The following is a 15365-nucleotide window of genomic DNA, read 5'->3' on the forward strand; positions in this document are numbered from 1 at the left end:
TTGAAATAGTATAAACTATGTTCATGTTGCATTTCATGGAAATTTGACTTTGTAAGTCCTTCTGTGGAAGCACTGCACTCAGTAGCTAATAAATGAGGCACAGAAAGAGAGCTTATGTCATGTAGCCTAAAGGTTTTTGTTTTTTCTATATCACTATATTTGTTGTGATTCAGAAATTCATGACAAATTATCGTGCACCTTAATTTTATAATGCCTTTTCCTAAATGTAACTTTTAATATTAAATATATCACATTTTGGGATTTAATTTGTCCAACAATGCATGCAACTATGTAAATGTATCCTATTAACTAAAATCCTGGGCTTCTTTATACTGAACAGAAGCAGGAGAAAAGCGCTGTAAAATATCCGGATAATATTATGGAGCCCTCTCTCAAAATGTAGACAAAAGTACAATTTTAGGACTAGAACAGATTAAACTACACATCAATCTATCAGGAAGACGGTGCTTTGTCAAAGCAACTGCAACACCATGAATTACAGCCTCCGTGAAATCAGCTCTGGTTTTTAGGTATTAACAAGTATTGGAGATACGTAAACATTCCCAGTTTGTGATGCACTCCCACCTTGGCGTGTTTGTAAAGGTCCACGCAGGTTTCAGTGGTGATGTTCTTGGAGCAAATGATCTCACAGTGTCTCTGAAGGGCCTCTAGTTGGAAGAACTTGGCTGCAGACAGGAGCTGCGGAGGACGGTGCACCCAGATGCAGGATTAGAGAACAGCTCAAACTAATGCAGCTGCTTTCAGGGCATATTTTCAGCATCTCTTACCTCCATCACTTCTGTGTTGCGGATGTGCAGAGACTCTGTGCCTCCACAGTACAGATACTGCATGACCAGCTGGTAAAAGCAACGGCATTTAGTTAAAACACTTAGAATATAAAAATCCTCCTCAAGTCCTATGTTTAAATAGAAGTAGAAAAAGCTCAGTGTCTTACATGGAAAATGTTGTATTTGACATGGCTGATCTCAATGCATGTGTTTTCTGCTGCTGGTCTGTTTTGAAGCAGGGACTTGAACCTGGGTGAAAACCGAAAAGTGAAAATTAAATAGTCTTGAAGACATTGTTGAATAAAAGCAAACATGTCATATAAGCCGTGTTTTTTTTCAGTACCTGGGTGATGCTGTGAACAGCAACACCTTATGTGCATAAAATGGTTTTCCCTCCACCAGAAAGGTGACGTCAGACATCTCCTTGTTGTTCAGGAAGTGGGGGTCTGGAGTAAAATCAAACCATAAAATGATTTTACTCGACTAAACTAAATTAAGGAAACAGCAAAAAGCAGAAGATAAGCTAATGCGGCCATTTCTCACATCGAGGATCCACAATTAGCATTTAAAACTGTTGTTCCAATGAGCCGCATAAACATTTTTCTCAAGTTTCTACCAAGCCCTCCTTAATGTTTGCAGCTCTTTCAATGCAACATTAATTTATCTACTTTTATCCAGAAAACAGCAGGTGGCGCTGCATCACTGTGTATCTTTTTTGCCTAAATACAGAAAACATCTCATAAATCATTCCCAGCAATGATGTGTTAAATTAAGCTGACTGTTGAACATTTTTTGTGATAAACTAAATAATCTGACTATTCATTTATTTAGTCTCAAGATATTTTAAAACCTTAATATGAAAGATGTCTCTTAAGGATTAAGATTAAATCTAACTCAATACATAATATATAACATTGTCAAAAGTATCAAGAATACATAATTTCTTTCATAATTATTATTTCATTAACTAATAACATTCAAAACAATGATTGTTGTAACATTAAAAATAAGAAGAAGTCTCAATATTCCCAAACCTTTATAAAAACAAAAGAAATGTTTTAATTTTATTGTCTTTGGAATTAAATTATGAATCCGATTATTTGAATCCTATGATTGTTCTTCAAAGTCTTCTAAATTTCCAGATAAATTGTACATATTCTAATTTATTTGGCCAATTTTCAGGATAATTATAATGTTAATGATTTTTACCATGAGAAAAAAATATATTTAAATTAATTCCTTTAAAGCTTCCACGTTAATACATGGGTGCCCGTAGTGAATACCTGTGAACTTCTCAATGAACTTGTAAACTTTTTCTAACCTAACATTAACTTAACTTTCTGTCGTTGTTCAAATACATCAAATAAAAGTGTATTAAGTAAGTAATATATCACAGATTTGGAAAATAAACAGCTCATTATCTACCCAAATTTCAACCCTTTTTGTCCGGTGATAAAAAACTGATTTAAGGATCCAAACTCCGGATTACCACCGAGGGAAGAATTAAATCCCGTTTAAGATCATTAACTAGAGGTGGTTAACTTTAATATCACACCTACTATGATCCTCATAGGCAAGTTTAAAGCATATAAGGAATGAAAAACATATTTTAGTCTTAAGCTATGTATGCATTTTGTTGATGCACATTTCTGTCAAAATGGTCTTTAAAACTGATTAAAATACTTTTATTTGACCTAACAATGCCTTCACAGTGCTTCAAATACAGCTAAATATTGCAAATCACTCTGCTGCAGAGGTTGCTCTCCCCGATGCATAACAGTCTAAAAAAGTGTAAAAAAATGTACAAATGCTTATTGACTTACCACCATTTCTCTTCACCTACAGTCAATTAGATGAACTATTTCTATTTCTAAGGTTAAAATGCGCAGGTTCTAGTTTCAACCACTCGGCTGAAATTTTATGGAAATAATCGCTTAAGAATCCTATTGCTCATTATTGTATTATAGATAAATGTAAAAATGCACCAAACTCAAAAAAATAAACAAAAACGCGTGAATAAGATCAATTATGATCCAGATGTCATTCAGACTCTGACCACTAGATGGTGACAGAACCCTCCTGAAAGTAAGACCACCACAGGATTAGTTTGTATCAACCAGCCATTGTGGAGTACAGACTTACAGCACTGTGGTGTTTTATGCCACAGAGGAAAATAGGATGGATGTTAATTTGCTATCTCTCCTTGACACTTTATAACTATACCAGACTTTTTAAGTCTCACACTGAGAGCTCCAGCTTAAAGGAAGGATTCAGGATCCCAAAGTGTCACAGACTCAAAGGAAAAAATATAGACTGTTTTGACCAAGTGCTAACTTACCCAGCCGTGAGGTCTGTTTCCTCTTGATCTCTGTCAGTTTGGGGATGGGGAAGGGTCCGTAGCACTGGGTGAAAATGACTGATAGCTGCTGGCCTATTACCTCATTCTGCAAACACACACAGCAGCATCATTAAGCACATTAATGTTTTACATGTTTCAGCTTTACAACCTTTGTCTTGCTTCTGCAAACACCGAAGAAAAAAAGTACAATGCAAATGAGCGATAATGCAGTTTGGAGTGAAGCTAATAGATTCATTTTCAATTCCCAAGAAGCCAGCCTGTCTTTTGTCTGTAGTCTAAACAAGAGTTTTGTTGCTATGAGAGGAAGCCCCCTGCGACCTTGCTGGTTCGGAGGATCTGGAACATAAGCGGCAGCCCGTGTGTGATCAGCTCCTCCGTGTACTCGTCCTCCTGGATGCAGCTGAAGTCTTTAAGCAGGCCCTGGATCAGCGGCCGGCGGTTCTGGAAGAAACATGTGCGCAGGGACTCGAGCCAGGTATGCAGCGTCCAAGGAACGCCTGGGAAAACACAAAAACACCACAGAGTGAATACAGAAAACTCAAGAACAATAAAAGCAGATAAACAGAAGACAGACTGACCATGTTTCATCCCTTTAGGCCAGCTAAAGGACGAGTGCATGAGTGTTGGATTATTGGAAAATCAAAGGTTTCAATGGAAAACTAATGGAGCGTCTAGATTTAATTAGAAGTGCTTGTTAATAATGGCTCTAATGGGATTGATGGAAACCAAGCATGCGCAAAAGTCACAGCCAGGTGGAAGATTGGTTATCTATCCTCCGCTCTGCTAAAAATTTTAGGTAGATGAATCTATTGAAACAAGCCCTAATCAATTAACTTATCTATTCTTCACATCCTAACTGATTGGGCTTTAATACTTTGTCTTGCACTTATTAGAAATCAGGTGGCCGTTTAAGGGTTACAGGTCAGGAAGGGAAACCCTGACATTCCTCTTTATGGCAAAAGTCCTCATCTCATAGGAAATGATGATGCAATGCCGGGCCATTAGGACAGTCACTGCAGCATTTCTAGTTCTGCAACGGAGCAGCACGGAGCAGCAACCTTAACATTAACTCTTTCTGCTTAAGAAAATGATAAAACATGAAATTATGTTCTTATTTTGGCCCAGTTCAGATAAACTGGCATCGTACCAGGGATTAATCCAGTTTGAAAACTTTTTACCAAATATTAAATGAGTTTGGAAATGCAGCTAATTTAACCTTGAAGTTAATATCGACTGCTTTATCTAATTAGAAACGAGTTCTAATGTTTATTTTAAACTTTCTTTCTGTATCAACAAAAATTCCACTGTATCAGTTTTAAAGAGAATTTTTTAGAAGAAGATCCAAAGAAAACCAAGAAACAGAAACTATTAATAGCAACGTTTTCTTGCCAGTTAAGAAGGAGCTGTCTGGCCGTGCATTTTTGGAGGAGGAAACTGAGTCTTAAATCTAATCATTTATATAAAAAAACACTACCATCAGTAAAGTAAGGCAGTGGTGCAGTATGCTGTGGGACTATTTAAATCTAATACCTAAAATAAACAACTAAGAGATTGAAATTTGCACAAAATTAGCTTTTCTAACTGGATTGTGAACCCAAACACACAGCTCAGCTGCTAATGTGGAGTTAAAGTTATGCTGGAGGTTTGCTAAAAAAAGACATTGGCTGCTGTAAAAGTCCAAATTTAATAGCACTTTTATGTGAAAGATTGGTGTATATGGAAGAAAAACTGTCTCATTGAAATCTGCCTTTTTTCTACACCATATTTTAAAAACTGAATTTTTTTAGTTCTGAAATTAATACAGTGAATTGTTTTACACATTAAATTCCTTACACTGATTTTTTACCTAGTGAAAATTCAGCTGCAAAAAAAAAAAAAAAATCCCCTGCAAAAAACTTCACCTGTAAAAAAAATCATCTGTAAAAATAAAGCTTCAAAAAAATTTGACTGAAAAAAAAATCAGCTCCAAAAAATTCAGCTGCATAAAAATTGCCTGCAAAAAAAGTGCAGTCGAGCAGCTTCTAGCCAATAAAATTTGCTTGTTTAGTCAGAAAAAAAAAAGAAAAGATTGCCACTGGCTGCTTCTTTCGGATCAAACCAAGAGTCTTGGCAGATAGGGGTGCCGCACTAGCTATGATCTGCTCAGTTATTTCACCCAGTCCAATTAGATTTAAAACTCTAATGGTGTAGAAGCAGTTTTATTGTCTTATATATATATCCTTACGCGTGGCCCTATACTTACTTAGCAACAAAGCAGTACATGCTAAAGGTCAAGTATGAGTCTTAGCAATAATAAAGTCCCTAATGCCTTATTCGTACGCAATTAAATGATGTTTGAGGAGGTTTGGCAAAACAGAGAACATCTGTATAAACATTCTTTGAGGGTCGGAGTGACTTTGACGCAGACCAGCCCACGTGAATTCCAGTAAGCTTTCGACATGATATTCCTGTGCATGTGCAGTTACGTAATGCCATGTGGAAACTATAAATGCCGCCTAGAATGGACTGAAGGTGGGGGGATAACAGAATTGTGACAATGCAGTGCTGAATGATTGAAGTGTTTTAAGACAGCTGTATGAATTCGGTTTGTAATTAAATGAGTCCCCCCTCCGGATGATAAAATGGTGTGAATCGTGGCCTTCTTTCTGTCATAAGGGAATTCTACCAATGAGCTTCCATAATGGCTGTCTATCAAATGCTGCCTGACATTTTGTAATCATATCTATTTAACAGCTGAATATTTTGCAACTATTTTTTTTTGCAGCTGAATATTTTGCAGCTGATTTTTTTTGCAGGCAAGTTTTTACCAGATAAAAATTCAATGTAAGGGATTCAATGTGTAAAAAAAAAAATCAGTGTTTAAAATTCAGTGCTACAACAATTCAGTGTTTAAAATATGGTATATAAAAAAAGGAAGATTCCAATGAGACTGTTTTTCTTCCATAGGTGTGTGTGTGTAAACTTTCGACTGGCATCACGTTTTAGAAAAAGCTAACTACTTTTGGGAGCTATCTGTGGTGGCTGCTTTATTAGGAGTTGGCTCTTTAAAGGAGGAGTGAAAGCAAAATAATGAAAAAACAAAAAAACAGAAATTAAAAACGCAGCTACAAGAAAGTAGCTTTATAACATGCAGCGCTGCAGAATGGAGCAAAAGAAAGTCTTTATACATTTAAAACAATTTACACTGAGGTCTTCCATCACCCCTAATTTGTTTACTTTCCTCTTCCCTTTGGATGCTTTTTGCTAATGTTCAGCCCAGATACTAAACCCGATAACTGTTTGTATTGAAGCCAATGAGCTGGTTTCTTTAACAACAAGAGCAAAGTAGTGTGACACAAACTTAAATCTTAAGATGAATGTGTTGGAAAGCTGATGATAGCCACATTTAAAAGACAAGCGGGGGAACAAAGCTCCATCATCCTGTTCACACCTTAAACCCACACTATTATCGCCTCTGATAGAAAGGTTCCTGTTTTATGGTCGGGTGAGCGGCAGAGGGTGGGAACAGGAAGGGACAGGATGGGCACAGCATGAGCACATCTGCAGGACAGCTGGAGGCACCACAGAGTGGGACATGTGTGCCACTGAGGCATGCATTAGTAAATCTGACCTAAGCTGCGGATGTCAATGGTGATGTCCACATGGCCATGCTCTGCGCTATGGTACATGGCCTCTCTCAGGGCCCTCAGTCTGGCCTTTCCTGTACGCAGCGTCCCGCTGCAGTTAGCCTGAGGAGTCAGCCTCTTCTCTCCAGGATCCGAACCCTCTGCTAGGATCTCCTCCAGCGACAAAACGTCCCCCTTTTCTTTCTCTGAGTGGGAAAGAAGCTTCCGGAATACATTCCTGGAAAAGAAGGGGAAAGGTAGAGGAGAATACAAGGACAGAGAAAGATTCAATTTATACATGAAATAATATGGCATCAAACATTGGACAACCATAGACATCCCACCAATGGTTATTTCTAATCTGTTTTGTCATAATTTAGTTAATTCTAAATACAAAAACAAAAGCAGAGATTAATATACTCATTTTGAAATCTCTTTGAATTTAAGTTTTCCATGACATACTGTTTCTATCACGGAGTATTAGGGCCATGTAGAGATTTTATTTATCTTTTTTATTTTGAGAATAAACTCGTAATATTTTGAGAATAAAGTTGAAAAATAACGATAATGAAGTCATTATACCACAACCCGTTTCAGAAAGAAAGCTTCCAGCTCCGACCAGCAGCACCAATCAGCAGCCTGAGTCCACTTTCACATCCTGCCCGATTTGATGCTGCTGTGCTAAAAGATTTCCTTATTTGTCAAACTGGAGCCAAAGTATAACTTCACATGATGCTCGACATTCCTCATTTTAGGGAAGAAAGGGCTTTTTGTAAGGCTTGTCATAAAATAAAACTTTATTTTCATATTATTACAACTTTATTCTCGTTAAATTACCACTTTAATCTCATTATATTACAACTTTATTCTAGTAATGTTACGAATATTTCTCGTAATGTTACGACTTTATTCTTGTAACTTAATGACTTTATTCTCATTTTTTTTCGACTATATTCTAGTAATTTTTTTACTTTATTCTTGTAATTTTAGGACTTTATTCTTTTAATTTTACGACTTTATTATCAAAATTTAACAACTTCATTCTCATAATTTCATAATTTTTTTACTTTATTCTCATAATGTTAGGACTTTAATCTCATTATGTTATAACTTTATTCTAGTAATGTTAAGAATATATTCTTGTAATTTTACAACTTTATTCTCATAATTTTACTTTATTCTTGTTATTTTATCACTTTATTCTCATAATTTTAAGACTTTATTCTTGTAATTTTTTTTATTTATTCTCGTAATTTTATGGCTATTCACGTTGCAACTTAATTCTTGTGAGTTTATGACTTTATTCTCGTAATATTATGAGTTTATTTTCATCATTTTAAGACTTTATTCTCGAAATAAAAAAAAATAAAAAAAAATTCTCTAGCATGGCCCTAATACTTTGTTGTATGTTCCAACATATTCTCACTCCCAAATCTGTTTATTATTATTATTATTATTATTATTTTTTTTTTAAATTACTCTTTACTCCGGAGGAAAATGCAAAAGAAAAACACAGACAACACTAAAATGGAAAAATATACAGCCAAAGAGGACAAAGTTCTTCTGCAACTAACTCCCATTCACCCTCTGTTTTTGGAAATGGTCAGAGGAATGTACTTAAACATGGGCCAGTTTTATTTGTATGTACTTTCACAGAAAAATAAATACAAAACATCTCAGATCCCTCTTTTTTACATTTATTATTATTTTTTTACTTTAAATTCAGCTAAATTTTCTGAAATGATTACAAAACATGCGATTCCCATTGCTCTTTTATAAGATCAGCTGACGTCCTCCAGCCGGTGGATGTTACTTACTGGAGTTTTGATACTTTTACTCCATCTTGTTTTTGTTTTTGTTTTTTTTATTACCTGTTTTGTATTTTTTGCTGTACTGCTCTTTAAAACAAAATAGTATATTCCAAATATTCAGAGGGAGAAATCCACACATTTTTTGATATTTGATTAGTAACTAGCTAAATCAACTCAAGTACATTTACTTGAGTACATTATTGTATGTTATCATATTGGATTCTCTGGAGTACTTGTACTTTACTGTAGATTTTACTTTTATTTTTAATATTCTTACTTTGGTAAAATATCAGGTTATTTTACCCACCAGAATACCTTGTGCTCTTAGAGATCAGGTGAAAATATAGTAAACAGTAGATTCTGTAGCTGGAAGCAATTCAAATATGCATAACTTCCTGGAAGGATTGGTTTATACGTTTATGTTAAAAAATATTAGGAAAACTTTATTCTTCCCAAATTTATTTTGTAATCATATTACCAGAATTTTCATGTAACACTTTAAATATACTGAAGGTTAAATCAGATGTTAAGAGCCAAAACACAGTTCTATAGTAGCCATTAATTTCTTGGATAACTACTTTGTACTTTTACATAAGTAAAACTATTTAAAGTTGTTTTACTTTGGGTACTCCTTTCAAAGTACTCAGCATTACTTTGTCTTGGTTATTTATTTTAATATTTCATCCATCCATCCTCTTCCACTTATCCAGGTTCGGGTCGCAGCTTTAGAAGAGATGCCCAGAGGTACCTCTTCCCGGCCACTTGGGACAGGTCCTGCGAGGGAATCCCAAGGCATTCCCAGGCCAGTGCGTCCTGGGTCTCCCTCTTGGTCTCCTCTCATTGGGAGGTGCCCTTAACACCTCAGCAGGGAGGCGTCCAGAAGGCATCCTAACCAGATGCCAGAGCCAACTCACTTGGCTCCTCTCGATGTGAAGGAGCAGCGACTCTGCTGTCCTCCCCGGATGACTGAGCTCATACACACCACTTAGAAAACTCTTTTTGCCAGCTTGCATCCAGGATCTTATTTTTTCGGTCATGAACCAAAGTTCATGACCATAGATGAGGTTAGGAATATATTTCATTTTTAGTTTAAAGAGACTAGATGTGATACACCGTTTTTAACAGTATGATAGTTGCTGGCTACTAAGTGATGAGAATGTCGACTCAATAATACCAGGCTGCAAAAGAAATAGGAAAAATTATGTCTATATTATTTCTATATAAATCTTTACAGGGAAATATCATGTGATTTCTAAAGTACTTTGTAGTTTTAAAAGGTGGATTTTAGTTTAGCTTTTTTTAAATCTGGTGTTTGTACGCCCCATTTTCTGATGCCATCCTGGGCAACTTCCCATAAAGCCAACATCAAAAGCTGCCACAGTCTTTGTGTTAGTGTAAAACATTTTTTTTTGCAGAAACCCCAAAAAACCGAAGCCCTGCTATTGCATCACAGTATTTCTGCAGCATGTTGCTGCAACAGTGGTAACAGATGTCCTGATCTGTTAAGAGTGGATTTGAACACTTAACAAATGCGGTGCGAACCCAACCCAATATGCATTTCTGAACCATCTGCTTTAGTGAGGAGGAGCTAGTTGGTGTGTGCAGGGAGACAGCCCTTTGATACTAATCAATGTGGGGTTGCAAGTCTTTATTTCTAAAACAGTCTCCATTTTGATCCTTAAAAGCAATAATGATCTCGGAAAACATTAAAACATAGTATAATAGATAATTACCCTGTATGTGTAACAACTCTAAGGATATTAACCTTTAACTGAGGAATATCTCATAGAGATGTCTGTGTGAGAAGAACCAGCCCCAATTCGGTTTCAAGCTGTTGGCGACATATTGCAGCGTGATCACCACCTCCATAATTGATTGTCTTAATAATGCTGCATTGTGCTGCTGCTGTTGCTCTTCGCTCCACTCCATTTCCCCTCCGCCCTGAATACTAATGGATTTTATCTTATCCAGCCGCACCGAGGCTGTAAAGTGCAGTTGAACAGACTGTGGAGCTCATCGTCACCTGCCCTCCTACACAGAAACTGAGATGTCTTCTGTGAGCGACAGATGGAATGGATCAGGGCGTGTGAAGGGATCAATACTGCGGTGATGGATGGATTTACAGTGCTGAGGTGTGATTGACTTGTATCACCTGTGTCCGTGCGACGCTGCCAGGCTGAATGAGTTCATGTCTCCCAGCGGGGTGGAGGAGATACCATTTCGACAAATCGTCCCTATCATGGGGTCTGCTCCTCTCTCCAAAAGCAAGCTCACCAGCTCAAAGTTTCCTGAAGGGGCATTATAGAAAAAACATTTAAACACATCACTTTACCCCCTTTCAAATCTTCCTCTCTTTGGGTTTTAAAGGTCAAAAGTTCAAATGTTAGAGTTGCTCAATGAAACTTTACATGAGGAGTAAAAACAAGCGTAAAAATTAAAATAAATCTAAGCTTCATCATTTAATCATTGTTAGCACTTCTACTAGATGTTGTACTTGTAAAAAAAATCCCTACTTTTCTTAAGATTTTACCAAATGTAATATTTCTTTCAATATATTTCAATCTATTTCAAATATTTCTATTCTATGGATAAATGATTGGCTGGACAGATAAAGGTATCAATGAAGGGACTGATAAATAACTGATCAATGCATGCATGGATGAATATTCAGTTTGTATCAGCTTTCAGCACACTGGATAACACCTTTAGAGAAATTTAATAAGTTATATAACTTTAAAGCCGCTAAGATTGAAACAAGCAGGCAACATGTTTAGTATTTAAGGTTTTGCATCCTATTAGAGTTAAAGTGACTGCAAAGTAAAAGCAGCTCAAATCTCACCTGAAAGCTGAAGCCTAATGAAATGATTTTCCTACTCAGAAAGTTCTCCCACTCATTGCTTTTCATTAATGAAAATTAGCTTAGGGACTTTGGTCTTTATTTCATCTACATTACTTATTATTCAGCTATTGGGGTCTTTAAAAGCATTAATTTCTAGTTGCTTTGAGTTTTAATCACTAGTTACCATGACAACATGGTTGCCCATCCATTAAAAAGATCAATGATACAACTTTTTTTTGAACTAATAAAAAAAAAACTAGTGAAAAAGAACCTTAATGAAAATAGAAACATACTAAAACAAGTTTAGCAAAGTATGATTCTTCTTACTATATACACCAGTTAGCTTAGCTTGAATATTAGTCATTTCTTCATATTGTTAAATAGGTTCGACTAAAGTTTTTTTTCCCTCTGAGATAATGCTATGTTAATATTTTCATAACATTTAAAAAAGCAAAAATGAAAGAAATTAAAAATTTTATAACATTGGAATACCCTGTATTATGTTACACTTTAATAAATTGGTGAGCCAGCCAGGAGATTGAACTAGACTCTTAGTAATTTAGTCATTTAATTGCTTTTTGTTTCATTTTATATTTAACCTTCCAAGTGTATGGAATAAGAAAGCTCAGTTATTTACATAATATACTGATCGATCATCAGTAAAAAATGTTGGTGTAATATTTGATGACAGGTTGAAATTTGATGGCCAGGTTAGTTCAGTTGTAAAAAAAACAGCTTTTATAACTTTTATAAAAAAAAAAAAAAATTTTTTTTTATTAAAAATTAAAAAAATGAAAAGGTACCTGCCACACGGAGATCTGGAGACTGTAATCCATGATTTTATTAATACAAGATTGGATCACTGTAATTCTTTATATGCTGGCTTGGACCACTCACTTTTACACCGTCTGCATTTGGTACAAAATTCAGCTGCCCGTCTCCGAACTGGCACACGTAAACGTGACCACATATCACCTGTTCTAGCCTCGTTGCACTGGTTGTTTTTAGAATAGATTTTAACATTTTATTGTTTGTTTTTAAAGCTCTTGATGAGCTGAGCTTCTCTCCGGCCAGAACACAAAGATCCTCTAATCAGCTGCTACTCGTCATGCCTAAAACCAGACTTAAAACCAAAGGTGATCGTGCCTTTATGGCAGCGGCGACGAGACTCTGGAATAACTTTCCTTGGCATATTCGATCGGCAGGCTCCTTGGAGGTTTTTAAATCCTCTCTAAAAGCACACTTCTTCTCCCTTGATTTTAATCAAGTCTAAGTGGACATTTGGCAAAATTTTATTTTATTTTAATTGAAACATTTATCCTATTATATTTTATCTCCATAAAATTTTTCTTTTTGTAATGTGTTTATGTATTTCAGCCTTCAGTTTTTATCTTATGTTCCTTAACTGTGATTCCTGTACAGCACTTTGGTCAACCCTGTTTTTTTAAAATGTGCTTTATAAATAAAGTTTGAGTTGAGTATCCATGACAAATAAAGCTTTTAATCCTCTGATTCACAGAATCAGGGTAACTGAAGAAGATAAATTAATGAGATGATTAAATGAGACAGCGCATGCCACTGTCAGGAATAGGAGCTATGAGCTAGATTACAGTCTACGCTGCCTGTGTCTGTTTACCTGCAGCAGCAGCTAGTTGGAGCGGCGTCTCCGTGTAGTTCTCCGCCCCATCCTGCAGGGCGCCCTCCACACTGGCTCTGTTATCCAGCAGTAACTGTTGGAGAGATGGAGGAGGGAAACAAACAAGACGGGAGAACATAGAGAGGGAAAACAAGCACGGGAGAGATGGGGTGTTACATTTCAGTTTGGCAAGAGTAAAAGCCTCGACTGCCTGAATATAAACTGCACTTCTAGCCTCGTCTTCTTATTCGGCTCTATTGATGTTGAGCTGAGGAGGAAGAACTTCTTTTCCTAGTGCCAAAACTCTGATTGTGGTCATAAATATTAATGATCTTAAAATCCTAAAGGCAATAATGTGCATAAGAACCACTACTCCAGTAAAACATTTGGCGTCCCTGAGGCTGTGTACCAGGCTGGCCTGAGCTGCTCTTTACAGCTCAGTTAAAGGAGTTTCCAACTTCTACAATCCTGGGTATATAGATTTACATATATGCATTTTTTCTTAAAGGATTGTTTAGATTTTTTCAAATTGGGGTTCTGTGGATTACCTATTAATAGTCTGTATCTCTTCATCTATGATCCGTTATCTGTGTTTTTTATATGCACTTAACTGCTCAGTACAAAAACAACAAACCAAAAAAATCCTGACATTAACAGCAAAAAAATATTCAAAAATATATTTTATTTATTTATTTCATTTATTAAATCTTAAGATAATTTAGATATCATTTTAGATAGACATCATTGGCTGATCACTGCAAGTGCTGGCTGAATATTAGGTGCTTTTCAGAAGTCCTTTTTTTTTTACAATAACATATTTTAATATTTTTTAGAGTGCTAATGTTTATGATGTGGTATGAAAATAAATACATGATTTATGAAACAAAATTTAGTAGTTAAAATAATTGTGATGATTATTTGCGCTCTGCTTCCTTTGCTTTCATACCTTTAGTCCGAAATCTAGACATCCAATGATGCTCAGAAGGCACTCTGTCGGTACAAATACCACTTTTGTGTGATTTAATCTCAGTGCAAATATAGCCTAGCTGTAAGACTGAACAAATAGCATTAGGAGGATCAAGCACATAGGTTGAGTTGAGTTGGACTCAACATTATTAGATTATTAAACAATATCCCACACTTTTAACTCCTTGCAGAGCTCTGTTTAGTCCACCATCTGAACATGGAAAAAGTAGTGTATGTACAACTGTTACACCAAAACATAGATATTCTCCATTAATATACAGGCCTGGTAAGCAGAACATGTTCAGAGAAGCAGGGATTCGCCTATAGTAACTATGGAGGAGCTGCAGAGATCCTCAGCTCAGGTGGGAGAGAAAAGAAGTCACTGTTGGATGAATAGCATTGGAAATTTCTGTTGCCCCAAGTTATCCAAATAATACCGCAAATATGTGGAGGAAAGTTCTTATGTTAGATGAACGCAACACTGATATTCTTAGTTAGGATATAGACAAATAATCGACTTACATTAAAGCTACAGTGTGTAACTTTTAGCGACACCTAGTGGTCAGACTGCAGCATCATGAACATCTCCCCCCACTGCTTCTCCCCCCCAACAGTACGGCAAGAGTTACGGGACAAAATGTCTTCCACGACGTCCGCATCACCTACCTTCTCAAGTGATGAGGTTTGTTTACATAGATAATTTTACAGATAGTATTTCATTAGTCTGTGTAGGGTATAGATTTCATGTAGACTTAAGATAATAAATATACCAGTTATTTTTTCTACATCGTTGTAACATTTTGGCGATCTCGCAATCACTAATTTGTTGGCTCTTCGCTGCCGTAGCGCAAAGATGTCTGCCTCCATGGCTGCGAGACCCGCTCCTATGTAATTATAAATAACGAATTCTAAGGCAACGCAAATATTAAGGTTAAGAGGCTGAGCTCGTAGATGACGATAAATAACATAGTTATGTATAATATATTACATTTCTGACTGTATATCCCTGTAATTATTACACACTGTAGCTTTAAATATTGATTTATGGTTTATGATATTAAATCTTTTCTATCTAAATAATTAATACGTTTAAAAAATAATTTTTTTCAGTGTTGCAGTGTTACCGCCATCCAGCAGAGGAAACGCAGAGCCTTGCTGGGACGCTACAGCAGAAAAAAATAATCGATTTAGAGTTTCTCCCTCCACTTATTGTTGGACTACACAGAGTTCTATAACACAGTTAGTGTCCTCTTCATTAAAACAAATAGCCTTGACAGCATGCCAGAGTGTTTTATAACTCTTTAAATAGGAATTTATGTGCTTATACTATCTTATTCATCCTTTTCTACTCAGTGACCTAA

General features: G+C 36.0%; 1 protein-coding gene across 2 annotated transcripts in view; it reads right to left on the reverse strand.

Annotated features, from left to right (window-relative positions):
• Positions 1-15365, reverse strand: part of LOC119781036 (ankyrin repeat and BTB/POZ domain-containing protein BTBD11-A) — a 246226-nt gene that overhangs the window by 4736 nt on the left and 226125 nt on the right. For both annotated transcript variants that reach the window (XM_038281356.1, XM_038281355.1), the window contains 9 exons: positions 13039-13132; positions 10716-10851; positions 6758-6990; positions 3466-3644; positions 3127-3232; positions 1132-1234; positions 956-1037; positions 789-857; positions 586-699 (listed from right to left, as the gene is read on the reverse strand). In XM_038281356.1, coding sequence (XP_038137284.1) covers positions 586-699; positions 789-857; positions 956-1037; positions 1132-1234; positions 3127-3232; positions 3466-3644; positions 6758-6990; positions 10716-10851; positions 13039-13132 — 1116 coding nt within the window. The remainder of the gene's footprint in view (positions 1-585; positions 700-788; positions 858-955; positions 1038-1131; positions 1235-3126; positions 3233-3465; positions 3645-6757; positions 6991-10715; positions 10852-13038; positions 13133-15365) is intronic.

Source organism: Cyprinodon tularosa, unplaced genomic scaffold (genome assembly GCF_016077235.1).
Source record: "Cyprinodon tularosa strain WSP-4 unplaced genomic scaffold, ASM1607723v1 ctg17, whole genome shotgun sequence".
NCBI lineage: Eukaryota > Metazoa > Chordata > Actinopteri > Cyprinodontiformes > Cyprinodontidae > Cyprinodon > Cyprinodon tularosa.